The 25,062-nt window shown below is 56.9% G+C and overlaps 1 protein-coding gene across 2 annotated transcripts; it reads right to left on the bottom strand.

Annotated features, from left to right (window-relative positions):
• Positions 1–277: 277 nt before the first annotated feature.
• On the bottom strand, positions 278–24,252 carry LOC144945011 (rho guanine nucleotide exchange factor 16-like). 2 transcript variants are annotated; one of them, XM_078873167.1, is made up of 15 exons: positions 24,037–24,252; positions 16,544–17,762; positions 15,573–15,624; positions 12,226–12,476; positions 10,896–10,952; positions 10,052–10,212; positions 6,056–6,208; positions 5,518–5,647; positions 4,987–5,061; positions 4,721–4,810; positions 3,755–3,909; positions 2,739–2,981; positions 1,920–2,005; positions 1,278–1,382; positions 278–738 (listed from the first exon to the last, which is right to left on the bottom strand). In XM_078873167.1, exons 2-15 carry the CDS (start codon positions 17,417–17,419, stop codon positions 584–586), a joined length of 2,589 nt encoding a protein of 862 aa, XP_078729293.1. In that variant the 5' UTR covers positions 17,420–17,762; positions 24,037–24,252; the 3' UTR covers positions 278–583. The 2 variants fall into 2 exon arrangements, with proteins under 2 accessions (XP_078729293.1, XP_078729294.1); XM_078873168.1 differs by lacking the exon at positions 24,037–24,252 and adding an exon at positions 18,001–18,038.
• Between the last annotated feature and the right edge of the window lie 810 nt (positions 24,253–25,062).

The raw sequence follows: 25,062 nt of genomic DNA, 5'->3' as shown, positions 1-25,062 counted from the left end.
TGCCAGCAGGCGTTCGACACTTCACGTGGCCTCAAGGTGCACATGGCCTGGCACAAGCGTCGTGGTGACGTCACCGCCACTTGTGTGTATATGTGTGTGTATATTTGTGCGTGTGTAAATGTGTTTGCAGAGACGTCCATAGGGGTGACCGCCCCGGGCCCCTCGCTTTGGGGAGCCCAGCGCTTCGACGTCACGGTGTCAGATGTAATACTTCCAGTTTAGTTTGAAGTGGGATTTGCCCCAGGCCTCTCACCCCCCCCCCCCCCCCATGGCCGACGCTGTTTACATGCATGTCTACACGTGTGCAAAATTGATCTGATCACTTTGAGGTTTCATAAAAGAACGTTCCAGGAGCACCGCCGGTTTAAAAAAAACACCGAAGCCATATTTGCTCCTTCGGCTGAGAATTCCTCCGAATGCCAAGCGTCCTTATCCGCCCCCTCGATGTCACGGGCGACGCCAATGCCGGCGTTGCTCGGGGCCGTCCGGCACCGACACGGTGGAAGCGGCGCGCCGGGCGAGGGTGGCGACGACGCCGCGGCCGTCGGGACCCTCGCCGGCCGTGCCAGGCTACTTGCAGGCATCACACGACGGTCTCGATGCCCATGAGGCGCTCGAGACGCCGCAGGTTGCTCTTGATGGTGTCATCGTTGGTGATCTCCCGCACACACTCGGTCGGGAACCAGCCCCGCTCGCCGTCGCGCAGCCGCTCGCCCTCGTACCAGCCCGACTCGCCGTCTGGGGCGCCGACGCACGCACGCAGGCACACGCAGGCACACGCATACACGTGAATAAGAATACGCGCATGCACGTGGGTAAGGGTACTCGTAGGGGAGGAGTTGGTCATTGCTGACATTTGCAGGGAGGTGTGGAGTCAGGCGACGGCAAGTGGGGATCAGGAGTCAGTTGGCCACGAGCAGGAAAATAATTCCCCTTCCCCACCCACACGGCTGGCTGCGTCGGTGTGCACGGTCGTGCTGCTGCACGGCTCTCCGCGGTTGTCGGCTCATACCGCGCATCGTTAGACACGATGTCCGTCGTTGAACTCCATGTGCCTGACAAATTCAGAATTCGGTTTCCCGCCGTATGGTGACAATGATAGACAACAATTATAATTTTCAGAAATCGTCAAGTAAATCGATTCGCAAAACACACGGCCGTGGCACCACGGTCCTCGGTGGGGGCCTTGCACCAGGGTCTAGCGCGGGCATGCCGCCGGGCCCCGGCCGCCGTCGCTCCCTCGTGGTGGTGGTGGTGGTGGGGGGGGCGACACTCACTGTCGAGGACCTTCTGGAAGACGATGGCGACGTCGGTGCTCTGCAGGCTCAGCTCGTCGGGATGCTTGGCTCCGTACGTCTTGACGGCCTCCACCTGCGGGCGGCCTGTGTGGGTGGCGTCGCAGTCACAGGGGCGGCGGCGCCGCTCAGGCAAGCGCTCAGAGCCACGGCTCGGACAGAGAGAGAGAGCACGCCCCGGTGGTCGCCGAGACGTGCATCGCCGAACCGGACGTGAGAGGTCAACGGCGATTTTGATATTTTACCGGGTAAGGCCCAATGAGCTCTTTCTTAGAAGCGACGTGGCTATGACAAATGATAGCTCAACGAAGTAGCTCATCACGTGGAAATACTCTAAAAGCGTGGTGACGTTGATTCTAAATGTGGATGGAAAAACCCAGAGTTGTATGTACAAGTACGTTTTTAGTGAGAATAAACAACATTTTTGGATGGATATGAATTAAGGTGGAAGGCTTAATGATGCGCCGACTGTCCGTAGAGAAGCGCAGAGAGACCGATCGCTCGCAGCTATGGTTTCGTGCCTGCGATGGCTACGCATGCCACCCTGCACTTCAGATTCCGAGTTGTGACGATTAATGTAACAACGGAAGAGGGACGGATGAATCGGTGGTGCGTTCTCCGTACTCTCCAGCTCCTTGGTCTTGCGCACGAGATCCGGCTCCTCCTGCCGGCTCTCCCGGATGCCGGTGATCCACCGCGCCCGGTCACTCCTAGTGGGCAGAGGTCACCGGCAAAGCAACGGAGACAGGCAAACACATTCAGAGCGCCGGCTGGCACGCCAAGCGCCGCTGGTGCCGGTCGGCGCCTACGTGAGCAATGACCGTGAGTGGACGCAGATTCACTGCCCAGCTGTGCACAGTAAGTGGCACAGCCAACCAATGGCAACTGGGTCTGTCCCATAACCTCCTGTCAGCGAGCCTTCGACACTTCACGTGGCCTCAAGGTGCACCGGGCCTGGCACAGGCACCGTGGTGACGTATCCGTCACTTGGTGGCGAATGGTGGGTGTTGGTATCGGACGCCTGGAGAGAGGCGAAGCCTGGTTCAGTGTGAGACTCAAGAGCAGGCACCCTCCCCCCTGGGTGTCTCAGTCGTAACACCCTCCCCTCTGCAAGTTAAGATTTGTTCATTTTTACAAAGTGAGCTAGCGAGCGCGTAAATGGGGGGGGGGGGGGGGGGGGTGGGTCACGTAGTGAGATTCCCGCTCGGCGAACATCAGCGACGAATATCTGAACCACTCCTGGGTCTCCCCTAGGTCGACTCGGCCTTACAATGAGCACCCGGTATGGTGTGTGTAAAAACGTCGGGAGACTAAGATGGCGGCGGGGGGCGTCGGTGCTGCCACCCCTCCCCACTCCCTCTGTGCCGCGCCGGCCCCGACTGCCGCTCGCTATCAACGTGCCCCCCCGCCCGCCACGAGCGCGGTCCGTCGTGCGCCACTCACAGCAGCTCGGCCACGAACACCAGCTGCACGTGCTCGCCGGCGTGGTTCTCCCTCATCGTCACCGTGAAGAGGTGGTTGGCCGAGCCCTGCCGCCCACCGCCGCCGCCCCCCTCCCCGGCAGACGGCCGCGACCCAACGACCCCGGCTCCTCCCTGACCCTGTGTAGCGAGCTCCTCCCCGCTGATGGCCACCACGTCCACGTTCTTGCGCAGGGCGTAGTCCGTGACGAGGTAGCTCTCGTTGCTGACGGGGGGGGGGGGGGGGGGAGGGATGTGATGAGAGGGGTGGATGCGATGGCAGGCGTTATTTGTTGTTGGGTCAGAATCGCACCGCACTGTCATCACCCAAGAAATTTACATAAATGTTTTTTCATCGCACGCTTTTCATACCGCAAGGTGAAAGGCGACTTCACGCACATGTTCAAGGTAAACATTTCCCACGACAAAAATAATTATGTAGAAAGAACGGAAGCATCAACAAAACAGTAGAATACTCGTAAGATCCCATAATACAGTCACAAATCTAAATCTTTAAGACAGGTCTTGAGCCTCGATTTTAAAATGAGTGAAACACTCGGTCACACAGCCAACAGGCCACTGCGCCATTACAGTCCCAGCCCACGTCCCAATCGTCAATCGACTTCCCGCCCCGGCGAGGCAGTTGAAACAGTGGCCGCGCGAGGTTTCTTAAATCCCACCACCGCCTCAGTTAGGCGACAGGCAGAGCGACACGTGGCGGGGTAAAGTGCGGAGTCTCACGCCCATTTCAAGAAGTCTGGGCCGGTGTGGAAGAGTAGACCAAAATACGCTGCAGAGGAGTTCGCAAGAAGCTCCCTCCGGCAGGGACCCGTCTACGACGTTGTGGAGCTGCGCCAAGGCCCCAACGCTCCTCCCCGCCCTCCCCTCTTGCCTGAATACCGAGGAGCCCCAACGAGGGGAAGCCAGGCAAGGAAATATGACACCGAATTTGCGGGGCAAGTTTAACTGCGGGAGTTCAGCTGGGGGCCGAGCGCTCACCTCTTCTTCTTGGTGACGATGAGGACATCGGTGAAGAGGAAGAGATGCACCAGCTGCTTGTTGTGGCTCTTGCGGAAGATTCTCGACTCCTCCTCGATGGTGGCGAGCTCCCCGCGCTTCAGCAGCCACCGCGACGCGGAAACTAATGGGAACGGCTGCACGGGGAGAGACACGGGGGAAGACGTGGAGAGAGACACGGCGTGAGACGTGGAGAGAGACACGGCGTGAGACGCAGGGAGAGACCCGGGGAGAGACACAGGGGAGAGACATGGAGAGAGACGCAGGGGGAGACTTGGAGAGAGACGCGGGGAGAGACGTGGGGAGAGACACAGGGGGAGACGTGGGGAGAGATGCGGGGGGAGACACAGGGGGAGACGTGGAGAGAGACGTGGAGAGAGACACGGCGTGAGACGCAGGGAGAGACGCGGGGAGAGACACAGGGGGAGACGTGGAGAGAGACGCGGGGGGAGACTTGGGGAAAGACGCGGGGAGACGTGCGGTGAGACACGCGGGGAGAGACACAGGGAGAGACGCGGGGAGAGGCGTGGGGAGAGACACAGAGGGAGACGTGGAGAGAGACACGGGGTGAGACGCAGGGAGAGACGCGGGGAGAGACACGGGGAGAGACGCGGGGAGAGACACGGGGAGAGACACGGGGAGAGACGCGGGGAGACGTGCGGTGAGACACGCGGGGAGAGACACGGGGAGACGTGGAGAGCAACATGGGAAGAGACATGCGGAGAGCCGAGGGGAGACAGAGACGCCACAGGAAGGGAGGCAGGGGGGTGCGACACAGGGAGCTCGAGCCCCCCCCCGCCCCCCGAGGGAGAAACGTGGGGGTGGGGGGGGGGGGCTGAATCGTTCCACGTCCGACTGCCGACAGCACGGGCGGCGCAGCGCATCCGGGCGACAGCGCGGCGGCCAACATGTCGTGGGAGATGCCGGCGATGTCGGCAAAATCGTCACCTTGATTTTGAACTCGAGCTGAGTCTGAAGGGTGCACATCATCTCGGTGTGCTCCATCCGCTTGGCTCCATTGTTGCAGTCCCTCACCACCTGCAGCCAGAGACAGACGCGCTCACGTGTCACGTACAGCGGTGTCACGTGGGGCGTACAGCGTTGTCACGTGTCGCGTACAGCGGTGTTACGCGGGGCGGTGAGGGTGTGGTGAGTGTAATGAGTGGGGTCAGGGGTGGTGAGTGTAATGAGTCTCGGTATGGTGAGGGCCTCACCTTGCTCACTGACTTTAGTGCAAGCTTCGCCGTCTCGTACTGGAAGGTGTTCGGCTTGGACTTCTGACAAATCGTCTGCGTCGTGAGAACGTACGAGGGGGAGACGATTATAACAACGACGCCAGCATCAACCCATCTCGCCGTGTCTAGCGCTCACCCTTCCCTGCCTGACCCGAACCATACCCCTCTAACCCTTCCCTGTTACCCACAACGCTACCCTGTCTAACCCTGTGCCCTAACTGTAGTAACCTAAAACCAAAATAATTCTACATATCCATCATCAACATTGTGGCCTTAAATTTTTTTTTAAATATATATCTTTTTTTAATATAAATATGTATCATAGGCAACGTTTTGGGCACTGGTCCTTCTGCATCGCACATCTGCCTTTCTGTCCCAGTCTAACCTCCGTCTGACCCCCATCTGACCTCCGTCTGACCTCCGTTTGACCCCAGCCTGACCCCAGCCTGACCCCAACCTGACCCCGCGCTGCTGTGCGGTGTCTCCACGTGCTTCTGTGCGCTCTCTCACGTCCATGAGCAGGGGCAACCGCGTGATGCGCTGCATGGGCAGGATGAGGAAGGAGATCATGGGCAGCCCCCCACACTCCGGCTTCATCTCAATCTTGCGCAGCGTCTCCTTGAACTGGGGGTTCGAGCTCCTGGGGGCGACAATGGGACAGTGCCTCCTCTTGAGTATAAACAACAATAATTCTTGAACTTAAAAAAAAAAGTCTGCAGCCGTAAAACAAAAGACTTTAGCTGTTCATCCAGCGTGGCCGACTCGCGCGTACGCCATTTGTGAGCGGCAAGAGGGCTTGCAGTGAGTGCACGGTGAGCGAGCGAGTCTGTTGTGAGTGAGTCTGTTGCGAGTGAGTCTGTTGTGAGTGACCCTGTGCTGTAAGCGAGCGAGTTTGCTACGAGCGAGAGAGGCTGCTACGGATGAGCGAGCAGGCGAGTCTCCCTGAGCAGGCGAATCTCCCATCAGGCAACCACCAGGTCTCCTTGAGTGAGCCACCGAGTCTCGCCGAGCGAGGGAGCAAGTGAGTGAGTGAGCGTGCGAGTCTCACCAGAGTTTCTGCAGCGTGCGCTGCTGGTAGGTCTCGTTGGTGCAGTACGTGACGTACGGCTGGAAGTACTGCGCCGCGTACGTCTCCACGATGTCGCTGATGTCCTCGATGACGACGTTGTCCTGGTGGCGCGCCTCCAGCTCGTCGAAGAAGCTGCGACACGCGCAGCACGCACACACACACGCATAGACACACACATACACGCACACACACGCATAGACACACACAAAGACACACACGCACGTATATACACGTGAACACCTGCAGACGCAGCTATATGCACAAAGACGACAATCCCCTGCGCAGCCTTAATGCACTGTCGGGGGCAAGAACTGTTAGCGAGCAGCTATGAAGGTTGGCACGACACACGAGGGGGTGGTTGGCCAGCACCACGCCCGGCCACCTTTGTCTCCCTAGTGGCGATGTTTACACACCGCACCAAGTACTCATTAAAAGCTGAGTCGACCTAGGGGAGGCCCAGGACTGGTTCTGACAATCGTCACTGATGCTGGCCAGTGACGCTAACCACTACACTACCACTCCCCACACACACAGATACACTGACACACCGACACACACGCACAAAAGCACTGACACACACACACGACAGCAACAGCGATGGTGAGTGGGCGCTGAAGGGAGCAATGACACTAGCCCACAGAATATATATATATTTTTTAATAAGAATATTTATTCATACTGGAGGAATCCGATGAGCTATAAAGCTCTTTTTCACAGAGCTGCAGGGAGAGGCAGCAGGGGTCACTGCAGGCTGGTGGGAACGGCAATCGCGGGTCGCGGGGTCACGGGGTCAAGGCACCCCCCCCCCCCCCATCGTCCCTCACGCTCACCTGAGCAGCGCTCGCTCTTGGCGGCTCAGCGAGCGTGACGCCACTGGCTGCAGGCCCGCGGTGCCGCATCGAGTAAAGGAATAATCATGACGTCCCTGCCCAGGACAGGGCACCTGCCCAACCCACTCACCTGCCCACCCGGTTACACGTCAACAGCTTTGCTTGTAGCTACGGGAGGGGCGCGTGGGGGGGGGGTAGGGGGTGATCACGTGGGTAGGTGTCGCCAAGATGCACTCCGGCGCTGGACCCACAAGTGGGGTGGGTCGATAAAGTCGATGAAGTTAATTTAATCAGCCAAAAGTTGAATCGACGACTTTTGTTTATGTCGATTATTGGTGGCCCCTTCAAAAATGGCGGCCGCCACCACCACGTGCTGTTCCCCGAAGGCAGGAAACCCCCTACAAGCCACGCCTCGAGTGACGCCGCTGAGAAGTTCCGTCTCAAGTTGAGTTTGAGGCGAGAAACTCGGGAGGCCAGGACGAGTCTCGTTCGCAAGAGAGCCCTGGGGGCATCGGTCTGCTGCCAGCAGTGGGCGATGATTGGTGCCGTGTGCACAACCACTCTCACCGTGCCCAACCCTGACCTTACCTTGCCTGACCCTAACCATACCCCGACCCAATTACTCACAACCCTACCCCTGACCCCGTGCCCTAATTGTACTACCCTATACAGTACAATCCCAATTGAGCCCAACTCGTAACCTCCCGTACAGCGGCACGTGTGGTAACGGCGTTGAGACTTCTTTTTTCCCCCAACTTTTTACGTGACCAAATTGAGTCGGTTATCGGTAGCGTTGGCGAGTCATCGCCTAATCGAATAGCCCAGCTCGAGATGCCTTGCACGAGGCCTACTCGTCACAGGGAGAGGCAGTCGGCACTTCGTATTTAATGGTTAATCCACCCGCGGTATTAACCGGGGCGGCTGCTGGGATCGAACCGCAAACTTCTGCAACAAACCGACTGTGCAGGCTACACGGAAAAGCTTTGGCCCGAGCGCATAGATGTGCACGCATGCGTGTCTGTGTGTGCATTCCCACGCACGCACAGACAAGACGTCCAATCGGCCGTAAGTCAGTCAGACGTAACCCCATAAACATGACAAACGTTCACTTTTGCGGTCGTGCCGATGCTGCTATGTACGCTCTGGTGTTGATGAAAGTTTTTCAAGTTAGCCGCCGGGTAAATCCCTTAGTGGGCAGACGTAGCCGATAAGCTCGTTTGGTCTTCCTCAGCGCACCGCAGTCTCCATTGGCGCCGCTCAACAACGAACTCGCTCCGACTCGTTAGCCTCGTCGTCGTCATCGTCTCGAGCCAGTCCTCGACTCCGTCGCACCGGACGATCCCCACACGCCCGGCGTCGATCACAATGACAACAGTAAACGCGTCAAGGCTGACGACCACGTTTTCATCAATAATTTTGCTCGCGACATTAACACCGGCACGCTCGGGGCGCGCGTGACGGGCAGAACACGACGCCCCTTCCCCTCCGTGATGTCTTTCGGCCTCAATGCGTAACGATGTCGGTGTGCGCCACTGGGCAAGGACACCGGCATCGCCCGAGATAATCCGCGTGAAAGGCGCCATCTATTTTTGCATCCTCCCATCCCCCCCCCCCCGCCGCTCTCTCGGTCGGACCGGGACAGGGAGGGGAGACACGCGACTCCAAATTCCAAGGCGGTGTCACGTTTCGAGCGCCAATGCACCCTGTCACATGGAACAGGGCTCCCAATCCCCGCATGGAAATAATTCATAAAAACTAAAATCCCATTAGGCACTTAATTAACTGTTAAAACTGTAGTTTAATGCGTAGTAGGCTTTCGCGACCAATATCATCCATAAAAAAGGTTTTTTTTGGGGTTAGATTGCTTAAATATATAAATGTGTTGTTAAACTCGCCACCACCCGACACAGCCAATTAGTAAGGTTGGTCACGTAAACAGAGCATGACAATTCGTTACTAGCACAGCACACCGGTTGTGTGTTGGAGAGTAAACTCACTACAATATTTTCAACGTGAGTACCGTGACGTTTCGCTGGTGATTACATCAACCAACATCATCAGGCGACTTGCCAGAATTGTGAAGTCTTATTACTTGACTTAAAGCTTTCGTGACTGCAGGAATTCATATTCTTTGGGTCTTTCATTAAAGTCACGTAGATAGGTTCAAAGAAAAAAAAACTACGACGATTCGATCATGATGATCATGATGACGACCGGTTATGTTGCGACCGAAACGAAACGTCGTAGTTTGTGTTATTTACTGTAATTGTCACTTGTTTATTTGGGATATAATAATAATAATAATAAAACAGAACTTCAACTCGTAATGCGCAGTATGTGCTTGCTCTTGTGGAGAGAGAGTGCAGGGCTATTGACGAACGTGGCGAGTTGTGATGTCTCGTAGGGTCGTAACGGGCGGTTGTAGGTACGGGAAGGCCTCCCAAGCGATGCATGAAGAGTGATCACTGTTGGTGATGTTGATGACGACGGCACTGCTCACCTCCTTGGTGTCATCGATGTGACCACGGCGGTGACCCGAGCCGTTTAGATCTCATGGTGAGGCTGGGCTATTGATTGGCCAGCTGATACAGTACGAGGAGGAATGATCGGAGCGATAACATTTGCGTCTCCAGAGAGACATTTACAGGATTCTAAACTGCATGTTAAGGATTCCATTCAATCACAGATAGTTCCTAACCTGATCATTCCCATAATTCTCACCTAACTCTCGCTCACTCTAACACATGCTCACCCTCACCCTAATCCTCACGCTAACCCTAATCCTGACTCTAACCCTGACTCTCACTCTGACCCTCATCCTCACTCTGACCCTCACACCGCTCTCACCGCCACCCCCGCCGCCCCCCGCCGCCCCCACCGCCCCCACCGCCCCCACCACCTCCACCACCTCCACCACCGCCCCCACCGCCCCCACCGCCGCCACCGCCCCCAGCACCCCCACCACCCTCACCACCCCCACCACCTCTCCACCACCACCGCCCCCACCACCGCCCCCACCACCCAGCCTCCAAAAGGCCTTGAGAACCGCTGCTATCACCCCCCCCCCCCCCCAAAATCCTCGCCCGTCAGCCCACCCCTCACCCTCACCACTCACCGCTCCCCACCGACGGCGAGGGAGCCTCACCGCTTGCTGACGTCGCGGATGTCGGTGACGTTGGAGAAGAGGTGGTGGTGCTCCAGCTTGCTCATCGTCACCTTGAGCTCGCTCGACTCCTTAAAGAGGCCGATCATCACCTCCAGGCTGTGCAGGTACGAGTGCTCCGAGGTGATGATCTCGAAAATCACCTGCGGACGCGGACACGTAAGAGCACACGCTTGTTAGCCCAGGAAAGCCCCGAGTCTCAAGATGTTGTTTCCAGGAGGGTCTTGCCATGCTGTCACAGTGGGGCTGCTACTGCCACTGCTGCTGCTGTGTAATCCCAATGGAGTCATTAGCAGGTCATTTTTTCAGCATGCAGATATTTGGCCAATGCCAGTGATAAGGTGTGACTTCTTTTTTCAATCTATGGGAGCAAAATCCCCCGTGTATAGCCTTAAAAGACTGTTGGGGCAAGTGCTGTTCGCGAGCACCTATGAAGGCTGGCACGGTACATGAGGGGGTGGGTGGCCAGAACCGCACCCAACCACCTTTGTCTCCATAGTGGTGATGCTTTTACACACCGCCCCAGATACCCATTTTAGGCTGAGTCGACCTAGGGGAGGTCCAGGACTGGTCCAGATAATCGTCACTGGAAGTTGGCCGTGTGACCACCCCACCCCTCGTCGCTGTCAGACACGTGACCATCCTACCACCTCGTCACTGTGAGACACGTGACCACTCCCCCCCCCCACCTCGTCACTGTGAGACACGAGTGTGACCACCCCGCCACTCCATGCTTCGCCTTGCAGAGTGAGGAGTGGGCGAGTGAACAGCAGCAGCAGCAGCTGTGACCACGCGCCCACCGGAGGCGCTCACTTTGCCCGCTTACCTCTTGCCGCTTGCGCTCGTCGGCCGTCAGCTGGTGCAGAACCATGCTGCCTCGCACCTGGCAGAGCAATCGGGGTGGGGGGGGGGGGCACGGGGGAGGGGGGGGGCGGTGGTTGGGGGGGGGGCGTGGGGGGATGGAATCACGTGAACTCTCACACGCACGGCGAGGCGTTGCTACAGCGTCAACAAAATAGCAGCGGGGGAGCTCTGTGATGCGTGTGTGCGTGTGCGCGTGTGCGCGTGTGTGCGTGCGTGTGCACGTGTGTGTGCGTGTACACCGCAGCTCGCATCAATGGCGGGTGACGGCTGAACCCGAGAACCCCCCCTAGGTTGGTTTAGCCTTAAACAAGTACCCGGTGCGGTGTGCAAACATTAGCAGCGGGGAGACAAAGGGGGCCAAGGAGTGGCCGCACCACTGTCCCGTGTGCAGTTCCGGCCTTAACAGGCGCTCGCTAACGGCACTTGCCCCAACAGTCGGTGTAGGCTACGAGGGGTATCTTTGTGTGTGTGTGGGTGCATGTGTGTGTGCACGTGTGTGTGTGTGTGCATGTGTGTGTGTGCATGTGTGTGTGTGCATGTGTGTGTGTTTCTGTTAGTATGGTGGGGAGCACAGGTGGAGCATCTGCCAGTCATCTCAGTCGGTCAACCCATGACCCCTGGGTCTGTCCAGTGACCTCCTGACAGGGAGCTTTCGACACTTCACGTGATAGCCTCAAAGTGCACCTAGTAAGGCAAGACGCGCTGCGGTGACATCACCGTCACTTTGAGAGCCTGAAGACTCTCCTTCAGGAGGGTCCTGCTACATCGGGATGCTTAGGCAACACCAATTACACAGTGTGCTTGTGTGTGTGTCTTTAGCTGGGGTAAGCCCATACAGAACCCGGGAGAAGCCCATACAAACCCCATCATAAAAAAATATTCTTCATCATCATCACAGCTGTCAGTCATCACAAATGTCACCATAGTGATCAATTCCATCGCCACCAACATCACCATCATCAATCAGTCACAACCATCACACGGTTGTCACCGGCATAGTCAATGCAAATTGTCATCGTCATAACCATCGCTGTAATTTCCACCAACATCGTCATCATCGCCAATGCTGTGATAACTGTCATCACAATCATTTTTAACATTATCTCCTATCATCACAATCATCACCACGAAAAATCAGCATCACCATCACCACATGTCAAAACCATCAGCAAAAATGTCATTATCATCTTCACCATCATCGTCATCATCCTTATCGTCATCATCCTTATCGTCATCATCCTTATCGTCATTATCCTCGTCGCCATCGTCACAATTGTCCACGTGAGCGCCACCTCTGGTAGCTGGCTCCAGGTGGTGCGGAAGGGCCGGTGTTTGATGATGATCCTGGGATCCGGCGACTCCGGTTCCGCCACCGCCACCGTCTCCGTCTCCACGTCCTCCTCCTCTCCTCCCGCCCGGGGCAGGCCCACACTCTGGAAGCTCCTCTCGGTAGCCTCCTCCGCCTCTTCGGCCTCCACATCCTCCCGCAGCGCGTCGCTCACCAAGAGCCCCTTCTCCGTGAAGTTCTGGTAGAGGCCCGGATCTGCGGAGAAAGGCAACCACTTGGGCCACTGCATCGCCGACAAGAGGCCCCCTAGAACGTCGCCCAGGCCTTGCTGCGGCCCCTCCCCGTCGGCCCCTCCGCCCCCGTCTCGCCCGTCGGTGCCATCGCCGCCGCCGCCGTCGGCGCCGCCGCCACCGCCGTCGGCGCCTCGGCTCGGCGAGAACCCCAGGAGGCTGAGGATGGAGCTCTCGCGAGGTCGCGACCTCGGCCGCCCCCCCAGCAGGGCCGAGTCGGACGCTCGCCTCGCGGCGACCCGCACGCGCGGCGAGGGGGCCCTCGGGGAGCTCATGCTCGCGCTGGCACGGCCATGGCGCGCTGCTGGGTCCCGCACGGCGCTACGACGCCGACTCCGCTCACTCTTGTACTGTCGCTCACTCGCTACTATCGCCGCTTACTGTCGTTCACTCGCCCGCTCAATCACTGCAAGCGCTCGCTCGCATCAACTCTACCGCACACGAGCTACGATCCCTCGCTCGCGACGAGCGCGCGCACGCTCGTGACTATCGCTTCTCCACGGTCGCTCGCTCGCGACGCCGTCTGCCAGCTGGCCTCGGCCGAGAGAAAATTAAATTCCGCCTTTGGCAGCCGCGCGAGAAATATTTGCGGCACGCTTTCGCAACGAGCAAAACACGCCCGGTCGCCAGGGACGGAACTCGTGAAGCGAGCGCAGCGACAATTCGTTTAGAAACAAACGCCGCCGCTAATCAAGTCTCTCGCTCATTCTCATTTAGAGTTCCAATTTTATCACTCTCGATGTTCATTTCTCTCATTTCAATTCGCGATCTCCCACACACCCCCCATGCCCCATCCTCGTCACCTACACTCTGCACGCGTCCAGGCGAATGACGCAGGTGTGCATGGCCTGGTTAAGCGTGGGAAAATCACCTTGGCACTCGTGGGCTAATCACCTTGGCACTCGTGGGCTAATCACCTTGGCACTCGGCAGCTCGTGTTTCGTTTGTGCGCCGGGATGCCCATTTTGTGCCGCACGCATCAGCGGTGGCAGCAGCGCAGGTACGCGACATGCAGCGGGAGGGGGGGGGGTATTTGTGACCTCTGGTGCTCGTCTCTCGTCCACGTTTTTACGCGTGGGGGGGGGGGCGCGTGCGTGCGTGTGGTGTCTGTGTGTGTGTATGGGGTATGAGGGTTATGTATTGTACAGTGGGGAGCGGTAGTATGGTGGTTGGGGCAGTGGGTCAAGAACTCGGCGACCCGAGGTCGATTCCCGCTCACACAAAGGCGGCCAGACGTCGTGCTGACCACTCGCCCCCTTGTTTGCCGCTTTGGCATTCGTAGATGCTCGCTAACAGCACTTGACCCAACAGCCTGCTAAGGTTATAGGGGGGATCTTTGCGTGATTGTCTACATGACTGCGTGAGTGCGTGAGTGCACGTGTGAACACGTGTGCATGCATCGATTTTGTGTGTGTGTACGTGCGCACGAATGTGCGTTTGAGTGCGAGCGTGTTTGCGCGTGGCCATGTTGGTGTGTTGTATGAGTGTGGGAGCGTGTGTGTGCGTGCGTGTACGTGCGTGCATGTGTGAATGCGTGCGTGTGTGCTTGTGCGTCGCTGTACAGTGACTGGGCGTGCGTGAGTGTGCTCGTGAGTGTGAGTGCATCCAGCCCTGTTGGGGTGTTGTTTGTGTTGTTCGTTGTGCAAGCAGAGGCCTGCCCTGATTATCTGGTTCTACTGCCCGGCCAGACCCTCTGGCTACAATGTGTCAATGGTCGGGGTTTTTTTTTTACCCCACAATAATCATATTTCACAGTGCGTTCTTAAAAAGTACGGCATGGGGTGCACGAAGTGAGACAGTGGCTGCTGCTGCTGCTGGCCGTGTGCGACTTTTCGACGGCGAGATCACGCTGCGCTGCGCTGCACGACGCAACATTCAAGACGACGTCCACATCAATGACGGCAACACCAACAATAAAAGACAGACGCCGACAGCGCGGCTACCAAGAGCGCACGTGCAACGATTCTCGCGCTCACGATACGCGTCGCGTCGCGAAAGCGTCGATCCCCATGCGATTTGTAGAAACGACACGGAACGATGACACTCAGAGCACCGCCGTGGACGACGCGGAACCAGCAAGAGGGAGCGAACGAGACGGACAGTACCCACTTAGACGGCACTAAACGGGGCAGTGGGAAGCGCGTGTCATCGAGTCGAATCGCGACCCCTCAATCACGACAATTCATCAAAGCCCGATGGGGCAGAACTCACCGATCGTTACGGCTATCAAAAATTATCTATGCCTCGAATTTCCTGGCTGGCTGCTGGCTGGGCTCCTTTCTACCCCAACAGCCACCGTTGGTATTGGCTGCTGCGGGGCCGTTGCCACCGAATCTAGCTGGGTAACTGGCTACAGGCGATTTCCCGTCGAACAAATCAACATCGAGTTGATACTGCGAAGAGGTGGTGAGACATACAGAAGACTGAGCACGGCTAAATTGCTCTACCTTTTCAATTTGTGCTCATATGAATGCAACCTCCCACCAGAGTATTCTTTGTAATCCTATATAATAAAAATAAAACAACCTCACAATACATATTATCTTGGCATATTATTATTATGTTAAGAAAATGCAGACAACTCTGAGTGCTCCGAGTACAGGAGGACTGTGAGAAGAGCACAAACCTCACAGCTGGCTCTTATTTCCCGTTGCACAGCAACCAATTCTCTTCTCGTAACATTCAACATAACCATAAACGACACCATCATAATCATCATGTCACATCGGGTACAATTAACACTCACGCCTACACAACCGCAATGTATCATACTCAACAACCACAGCAGCGAGGATCAGCAATGAGGTGTAGGACGTGGTGATGTGCTACAGAGGGCATCACTCCCACGCTATCCATTCTGAGTATTCTAACTCACTTTCAGTTCAAATACGTATGGCTCATGAGATGGTCGCGTGGCGCGCCTATACCTTCGGCTCGGTTACAACGTCCCCGCTACCGCCACCGACACAATCACAGCACCAGCATCGACACGAGTGCGTGCGTGCGTGCGAGTGCGTGACCGGCGAAGCACGATAAATGAATGAATGGGAAAGTCGCTTACTTTTGTCGAAGGTGTTTCTCCTCCTCAGGGGTCGGTCCATGATCTGGAATCCCTGCGGCACAGGGCAGGATGGCACGACGGAGCCGCGGTGAGTGGGCGGGTGGCACGGACGCCCGCCAGGCGCCACCCGCACAGCAGCGATGCTGCTAACGAGCGACCGATCGCCGGGCCGGTCGCATATTCAAAATCGGCCGTATGCACGTATGTTGAACTTCTTTCGCACCGTACATAGCCAACCGTGGTAAGCGGAGGTTCCGAACACATGCTCGCGATGACGTTGAGAGCAACAGGAACATACGAATGAGAACAGGCACGGGTCGAAGACAACACTTTGTTAGTAGTCCTCGGCAAGGTAAGGTAATTTACCCTTTTTACCGGGTAAAAGGGTAAAGGGTAGGGTAAAGGTAGCGCGGAAGAATTACCCGGTAAATACCTTGTTTACCGACTACCTTGTTTACTGCTCGCTAAAAGCTTCATGGCGCAGTCCATGGCCTCCATTTAAAATTGGAATCATCGAGAGTATTCTGTATGAATAAAGCGCTCTGCCTAGCGTTTACCTGTTATAAGCCTTTCTCATGTGTAGTACCCCAGTAATTACCCTGTAATCGGGTAATTTGTATGGGGTAAGGGTAAAAGGTAGGGTAAAGGTAGGCTCGTTGCTTTTGGCCTTTTACCTGACCTGCTAAAGGGCAAAAGGTAAGGGTAGAGTGATTGTATGCGGTAAGGGTAAAAGGTAGGGTAAAGGTAGGCTCGTTGTTTTTACCTTTGACCTTACCTTGGCTGAGGCCGATCTGTTAGCGAGCGGGGGCTTGGGCAGGGCTCGGCTAGAAGGCCAGAAGGGCCGATGACCGACAGTCGAGACTGACGGCAGCCACGGTAAGAAACGCTCTCGAGGAGCCCTCCACGGCGCGGAGACGGGAGCAACGTAACCCTCTCGCGGCCCACATCACCGCTGCCCCTCGGCCTCTCACCTTGACCTTGCCGCGGGTTTTGGTCGTCGCCACCGTGACCGCCGTCGCGGCGGCCGGCTGCTCCTCCTCGGACAGGGCCTCGAGCGGGCCCTTGCCGCCGGGCCTGGCACCGCCGCGGCGGCCGCGGCCCTCGATCACGTCGCTGAAGTCGACGGCGCGGCGGTACGACTGGGCGCGCAGCCCCCGCGACAGCCCCGGCCCAAACCCGTCGACGTCGTCGTCGCCTCCCGCGTCGGGCTTCCCCTCCGACTCCTCCTCGGGCTCGTCGTGCTCCCCGCGATCGTCGTCCCTGCCCCGCTCCACCACCGCCACCTCCTCTCTCCTGTCCCTCACGCCGCCCGCAGCCCGGACGTTGCCAGAGCCCGCGTGCCCCCCGTGCCCCGCCTGCCCGGCCTGCCCCCCGTGCCCCACCTGTCCCGTCCACCCCGCTGCCGACCCGCCGGAGTTCACCGGAAACTGCACTGCCACCGTGGCCCTGTGGCCCCTCGGGACGAGCGGTTTGAGCGCGGGCACCCCCTTCTTGGAGAAGGCCGACGCGGAGGAGGCCGACCTCCCCTTCTTGGCGGCCGTGGCCGTGGCGACGGCGGCGGTGGCGGTCGCCAGCGACTTGGGGATCATCTGCTGGCTGCCCGTCCGGCTCGTGCACGCCTCGCTGAAGGTGCTGAGCGTCACCCTGACGCTGCGCTCTTCTCCGCCGCCATCATCACTGGCTCCGGAGCCACCGGGGGGCGACGTGGGTGACGAGGGCGACGAGAGCGACGAGAGCGACGAGAGCGACGAGGTGATGCTGCAGCGCTCGAGACGGCCTGCCAGCTCCTCGCCGGGCTCCGCACGGCGGTCGTTGTGGCCGTGCGGAGGACCGCTCCTTGGCTCCATGTGGGTCGGTGGGTCAATGAGTGGGTGGTGGGTGTGGTGTCAGTGGGTGGGTGGGTGGGGTGGGTGGGTGGGTAGCGAGCGCTGGTGGACGACGGGAGGAGGGGAGAGGGGTGCGTGCCGAGTGGCGTCAGTGGTCACAGGGCTCCAACGTTGTTCCACAGTTTCGATTCCCGCTGCAGTTCTCCAGAGACTATTTGCAGTCCGTGGGGGGTTACCAAAGCTGGAAAGGTGAAGTGAAAGACCGTGTGACACCAGGAAACGTTGGACGCTCCGAGCGCAAAATAAGATCCTCCGAGCGTCGCTCAACGAAGGGCGTTTAGGCAGAGGACGTCACGGAATGTATCTGCAACAGAGGAGGAGATTTCACATCAGCGGAATGAGCGAGCGATCAATGAGGCTCACTGTGCGCCGTGGTGGAACATCGTGGATGATGAATAACAAACAGACAGGAAGTACATTTCTCCTACAGGGAGTCAAGTCCATTTAAAATGAAGATTTTTTCCATCCATCAGCCTATTAGCCTTCCAGACCAATGTTTTGAAGCATTAATCGTTCAAGCAGGTAAACTGCGCAAAGCTTACTTGGGCCGGTAGTTGGGTTTGAGCAGCGCACGTCTCAGACAGGTCTCCTCACAGCGCTATTATCATCGACGGCGTCAAATCGTTCCGTTCCTGCGATTTGACGCCGACGTTCTGAAAAGCAAATTTTCCAAAATGGGTAGACTCCGAAGTAATGGCGCTTTTTGCGCCGCGTAACATTTACGCGGCGCAACGTTGTTGAGTTTCAAAGCTGGCGACCGTAGTCGGTGGACAGCAAAGACGCGTGTCACTCGACGCGGAGAGACCGGCTTTCTGTCTCTTTCAAACAAACTTTCACGGATGGATTTTCTGTCGAAGCCCCCTCCCCACTGTCAAGCCTGTGCTCGGTGGGGAGGGTCGCTCATTCTCCTCTGCTGCTCCCACAGTCTCGCTTCCCCCAGCTCCCTGCCCCCCCCGCCCCCTGCCATGTTCACGGGCCGGTCCAAGTCCTGCCTCTCCTCCTTTGCCTACGACTGGCGGCCTCTCTCGCTCCCTCGCTCCATAAAACACCACCGGCACGTTGTCTCGACAGCGTCATCCCAAGTCGTGGCCACAGGAAGACACCGCAAGGGAGCCACATTGTTACTGTGTTAAAGTTGCAACACACGCACACAGATATAATTTGTTTAAATGATACCAACAACCTGCACCTTACCTCGCCGGCTGCCTTCCCCAGACTGACTGGGTCAAGCGGCGCGGTGCGTCTTTACAGCAATAGTTACGATTGACATCCGTGGTGCGTGCCGCGGGGACTAGGTCGTCATAAAACTCCGCGTTTTACCACAAACACTCATCCTGGGTGTCGCCCCACAGATGCGTCGCCTCTGTAAAACCTCGCTCGGGCGAGGGTTGTTTTAGTTGTAGCTCCCCCCACCAGCCCACCACGCGTGCGATTAGCTGGTACGTCAGCAGCAGAACACACACACACACGAAAGATCCCCCATATAGCCTTTAGCAGACTGTGTTGCTGCTATTGCTGAAGGCCTGCACAGCACACGAGGGGCTGGGTGGCCAGCACCACGCCTGCCCAGCCGCCTCCCCAGCGGTGACGTTTGCACACCGCACCAGGTACACATTTGAGGCCGAGTCGACTTAGGGGAGGCCCAGAATCGGTTCAGATGATCGTCGCTGTGTGTCTGTGTCTGTGTAGTGGGGAGCGGTAGTATAGTGGTTAGCGCTACGAACCTGGCGACCCGGGTTCGATTCCCGCTCACGGCCAACACCAGTAACGATTATTTGAACCGGTCCTGGGCCTCCCCTAGGTCGACTCAGCCTCAAATGATTACCCGGTGCAATGTGTAAAAATCGCCACTGGGGAGACAAAGGCGGCCGGGCGTAGTGCTGGCCACCCACCCCTTCGTGTGCCGTGCTGGTCTTCATAGGTGCTCGCTAACAGCACTTATGCAAAACACTAGTCGATCATCGCTATAAAACCCCCACTTGGGGACGAGCCGTCTGTTTTCATCGCTTCCGACAGCCATCGGTTCTCACCTGCTCACACTTCCACACGGTCGCGTAGCTACCGAGTGACGCGCACGCTCTCGGACCGCTCGTCTCGAGCGAGCCCAGGGCGAGAGCCGCTATGAGTCGAGACCCGCCTCCCCTTTGTGTCAACAAGCAAGTGCCAAAGTCGCCCTCCCGGCCGTACACAGCCCAACACTCACACAGAGAGGGCCTCCTTCCTACACGGGAAGCTCGACGCGAAAAAGTATCAAAGCAAGTCAGAGAAAGTCACGCTAAACAAAGCGACCGATCGCATTCCACTTGTAGTCATCAACTAAATGTAAACGTGCAGCTTCCCCTGTCAATCCACTGCTGGATGAGGCAACCCCCCTCCTTCCATTCCGTGCAGGTTTGATTTGGCCATACTTCACCACCCTGGTCAGTGTGGGTTGGTGTAGGACTGTAGGTGAAGGCAGGGGGCACAGCAGTGGGATCATAGCAGTGAAGTACAACGGTGGATGTTGCTGCTGCTGCCCTCTGCTGCTCAGGGCCCACAAAGCTAAGCAGGCTCAAGCCTGGGTACAGCTTGGGTGGGCGACTTGCATGCATAGCGGGTGCGATTGGCTAAGGCCCGGATTCGAACCCAACTCCTCAGCGGTGTTTGGCTCAGCCTCTCCGACCGCCCAGCCCCCTCCCTGTGCCCTGCTCCGTAGTCCCCGTGCGGTGAACTCCGAGCCCACTTTGCCGTGACTCAAGAGAAACATCGAGATTGTGCAACAATTCCGAGGCGGACTTCCCAGCACCAGTCACCTGGGCGTGTTTATAGGGCTCTCAAATTCAACCAAAGTGCCTCTGCGCTAAAAGTGGACTCACGGACAGCCGAAACAAACGTGGTGCGCCACCCGTCTCCAATGGTGGACATTCCACATTCATCTGGTGAATACCCGTCTCTCCGTCTCTCCGTAGTGGGGGGATGGGTCTTCACTACTGTCGTGTTGTTGTACCGTTTGTTTTAACGTTCTTACCCACCCCTACTGAACATCTGTGAAAAAGAGCTTAATAGGTCATCAGATTCCTTCAGTGTGAATACCTTTTCTGATACTGAAATATTCTCATTCTCCACAGGACAACACCAGGCATGAGGAGTGGCAGCTGCTTCTTTTTTACCGACTGTGAAAGAGCTGATATAGGCCGAGCTGAATCATGACCGGAATGTAAACTGATAACCTTGTGTGCGATACTACAGTGGAGCTCTCTGACGAATGTACAAGTTAACCGAGTAGTACAGTGCAGTACAAATAATAATATAAAAACAACCCCAGGGTAATAAAGTTGTCGGGGGAGGGCCGCGCCAGGGAAAAACAATGCAGGGTCAAAAGGTCACCGCTGTCCGTCCACGTTCCTCTGATTAAAGTCACGCGGAGCTCAGCGCTGTGATGAGCCACTCCCCGTGTTCAGCCACATCGCGTGAAGAAATGAGCCGAGGCCGTGACGCTCACCGCGAGTGACGAACACGCCGGGGAACGCTTCACAAACAAGCGATGGGCCCCCTCTTTTGAAGGCGACGCAACCGCTCCCAAAATATCCCTTCCCGCTTGCAAAAGAGCCGGCATGGCTCACCGCCGTCGTGATCGTCATCAGCCTGGGTCTATCCGCTGCTGGACCCAAGGCCTCCCCGACACCGTCCCTGGCAGGCCAGCGCCGTGAGCGTCAATCTCATTCCCGTGCACGAGCTCATGTCACCGCTCCGTCCACGTGGTGGGGGCTGTCCTCATGGACGCGGTCTCTCCTCCGACTGCCATTCCATCACCAGCCTCGTCTATTGGCCATCATACCATCTACCAATGATCTTTCCTGCCCAAGTCCATTTACATTGATTTATGATCAATATGACGTCTCGGAAGCGAGCTTGTTTCCTGATCCGTGTGCTCCCTTAGCTCTCTCTCTCTCCCTGTGGGAAAGTCCAAGCGTGCTCCCCTCCACACGTGCTTTGTGCACTTTTCAGACTTTGTTGCATTTGTCTTTGTCAACCGTGTGGCAGCAGAAGAATGTATCAAGGGCACCCCTCCTCCCCCCCAATGTATTTAGGTGCCCCCCAAAATTGATCGGTGTGTCTCTCTTCATGTCCTCTGTGCGTCTTTTTCCCGTTTATGTTGCCATGTTCTGCTCATCTCTCTTTCGCCACTGGGGAGACAAAGGCGGCCGGGCGTGGTGCTGGTCAACGACCCCCTCGTGTGCCGTGCCGGCCTTCACAGGTGCTCGCTAACAGCACTTGCCCCAACAGTCTGCTAAGGCTATTCGGGGGATCTTAGTGTTTGTTTTTGTGTTCGTGCGTTCCCGTGAGTCTGTGCTTGACCCTCTTCATGTCAGTCTCTGTGTCCGTTAATTGATCTCTCCATCACTCTGTCCATTCCCACGTCTCTCTGCATGCCTCTCTCCTACCCGGGTTCTCCGGTTTGTCCCTCCACATTTAGAAACGCGCGTTTCGAGTTCAGCCTACGGCCGCTACACCTTCACACGCGTCAAGCCACTTTGTTGAACTATCACTTGTGGCCAGGTCGCTTCCGAAAGAGCTCCTTAGCTCAGTGGGACTTGCCTGGTGAAATGTAAAATAAAATAGTTTCGTTTCGTTGTACCCACCCATTCAAGACGGGGCATTTCTGAATGACAGCGAAGCCGCCACACGAGAGAATCACTCCATCAACTCTGGTTTGCAAGCAGAACGTCTCCGACTGTCACCGGCTCGCTGCCCCTGCGTGTCCACGCGTCTCGCTGCCCCTGCGTGTCCACGCGTCTCGCAGCCTCCATCTCTGATTGCAGGCGCGTGTCGCTGCTGTGTACGGAGCCTGCCACACAGCGGTGGCTACGCGACACTCACCATACGCTCATTGGACACTCACCACTCGCCTGACAGCAAGATACTGACCAGGCACTATCCCACTCACCTGACCCTCATAACACACTCACCAGGCACTCACCGCTCACCTTTACACGACGGACTTGAGCATGGCGACTCACCACACGCTCGTGATACGTCACCACTCAGCAGACGCTGGTCCACTCAGATGAGACTCACCAATCACCCACACACTCACCAGGCCCTGCTATAGCACAATCCCAGTGGCATAGTAGAATGTAACACAGCACCCAGGACTTGTACAACAAGAACACAACGACCAAACGCGTGGAACACGACCCAGCATCCCACAGCAGTGGAAAGTAGTAACCCCTTCAACAAACCTCACCGCACTTTGATCATGAAACCCAAGGCGGACCATTCAATCGTTATTTTGTAAATAGCAGGACAGTGGTAACAATAACAATACGGTAGTCGTGCGTTTAACTCCCAAAAGCCTTTACCGAGTCTCAAGCACGCCTCTCTAAGGATGGTCACGCTACAGCGGGACTTGTTTAGCCGAGCCCAGACTTGTTTGGTTGGCTTCTTGTGGGATGAAAGCCGGGATAACGCTCAAAGCGCCGCACAGATAGACTCAGGAATCCATTGCCAAACTGCCATCTACTGGCCACCGTAATCTACTAACTCGTTACGTGAATCAATCACAGCCGCAGTGTTGTTGTTGTTATCATGTACGACACGTGCAAGCCTGTGGTGTCACTCCACTGCTGCGTGTGGGTCTCCCCACGTCGTGGCCAGTCCGCGTTGGTAAAAGCAGATAAGTGGCAGCATAGAAGTGGCGTCCAACAGACGACGGTGTTCTTGCTTTCTAACACAATGTCCACATTCATGTGGCGGGGGTCCGTATATCCGTAAGATGGCCGCCATTGACTTGCTTCCCAGAGTGGGCATCTGTGAAAAAGAGCTTCATAGCTCATCCGATTCCTCCAAGTATCAATACATTTTCTGATTTTACCGACCCTGGAGGGGGTGATGGGCCAAGTGAAACCCATCACTCAGACACAAGCACGCTCGTAGTTCCTGAAAGTTTGAACCCAGTCGCTCGGTTTCGGTTTGCGTGGTCACGGCACTTAAATAAAGTGTTTAAAGTACAGCGGGCATAGAGTTGCACATATATCGTGATCATCGGCCAAGGTCAGTCCACCGCTGGATGAAGGCCTGATCCCCAAGTCGTGTGTGTGTGTAGAGAGAGCACACGCTGCTAAAGAGTCAAATGCTGCAACAGGCACCTGACAGAGAACCCATTAATCGTGACGTCTCCCAACAGCAGCAAGGAAGAAGGGGATTAGGATAATCAGAGGGGATCCTGAGCTCTGCGCGGATCATCACGTGCTTTAGTTTAAAGCGATGTAAGTCGTCTCGATGTTGCATAAAGAAGGGCTTTTGCCCGAAACGTCGTCTATATTTCTCTTTACCAGGCCCCCCGCACACACACAGTTATTATTCTTATTCTACTGTATATCTGATTAAGTAATTGGAATGTGCTGAGTTTGTGTTGTTGGTGTGGTAAGAGTTAAAGGCGCGCGCGCGGCCCTGCAATTGTTCGCTCACGCCGGGGGGGGTTAAAGCCCCCCCCCCCCACCACCGTCGGTTTGACTGCCGCGCCGGGAGAACGAGAATCGAAGCGGCGACCCTCTGCATCGCAAGTCGATGCGTGGCCCCCCACCCCCGTAACATACCTCTGGGGTTCGTGGTGTCCACAGCCTGTCGGCACAGGTCCGCGAGCGCTCGATCTGAAGTGGCTAGGCGATGATCATCGGCCAGCACACGCTGCTTGCTGCCGGCAACGGGGGGGGTGGGGGGAGGCAAATGAAACAAAGTTTTGTCCTTCAAACCCCTCCGTCTCTCTCTCGTCCTCCTTCCAACCACCCTCATCGACCGGGCACGGCGCACGGCACGGCGATTCCGGGAGGAGTTGTGGGCGAGAGGCCGGTGTAGGAGGGAGGCAGCAGGGGGGGAGGTGGGAGGGTGAATCGTCAGGAAGTGATCGGGCGACACGCACGGTCTCTCGATGCCGCACGACGACCTTCGCCTGCTGGTGAAAGAATGCGTGGATCATGGCGCCTTGGACCACAGCTGCGTGTCGTTACAGGGCCACCTGGTGGCACAGGTGTGACCAAGCACCTGGCGGCACGGGTACGACTTTGCACCTAGCGGCACAGGTGCGACCCTACACCTGGTGGCGCAGGTGCGACCTTGGACGCGTTCATTGGTGCAGCGCGTGTTTTGAAAACCACGTGTTCAGAGACGGGACATAAGAGGATAGCAGCCGTGGCTGGGAACCGAGCTCAGGGTGGCCCAGGTACATAGTGATCACGATGATCATGATTTGTGTTTGAGACAGAGCTGTCGCATCTGCCAGTCATCTCAGTCAGTCACCTGCCAGCAGCGAGCCCTTCCGCAAAGTGCACCTGGCCTGGCACAGGCGTCGTGGAGACGTCACCGCCACTTGGTGGTGAAGGGCGCCAGCGGTTGTTGTTGTTGTTGTGTGTCCTGTACGCCGAGCCGCTTCAGAGCTCTCGACGTCTCAATCTCAACAACGTTTGGCAGGGCACCCCCAGTGGCAGCTGTCCCTGTGTGGCACAAGGGGACTCAGCACCCGTGCTATGAATAAGCGCCATTGCTTGACACATCGCTGATTGTATATTATAATATTAATATTTTAAGGCTACAGTGTTATTGATGACTGTGTTGTATATGTACAT

Source organism: Lampetra fluviatilis, chromosome 36, assembly GCF_964198595.1.
Source record: "Lampetra fluviatilis chromosome 36, kcLamFluv1.1, whole genome shotgun sequence".
Taxonomy (NCBI): domain Eukaryota; kingdom Metazoa; phylum Chordata; class Hyperoartia; order Petromyzontiformes; family Petromyzontidae; genus Lampetra; species Lampetra fluviatilis.
The sequence above is the reverse complement of the archived record's forward strand: the minus strand, read 5'-3'. Positions and strand labels throughout refer to the sequence as shown.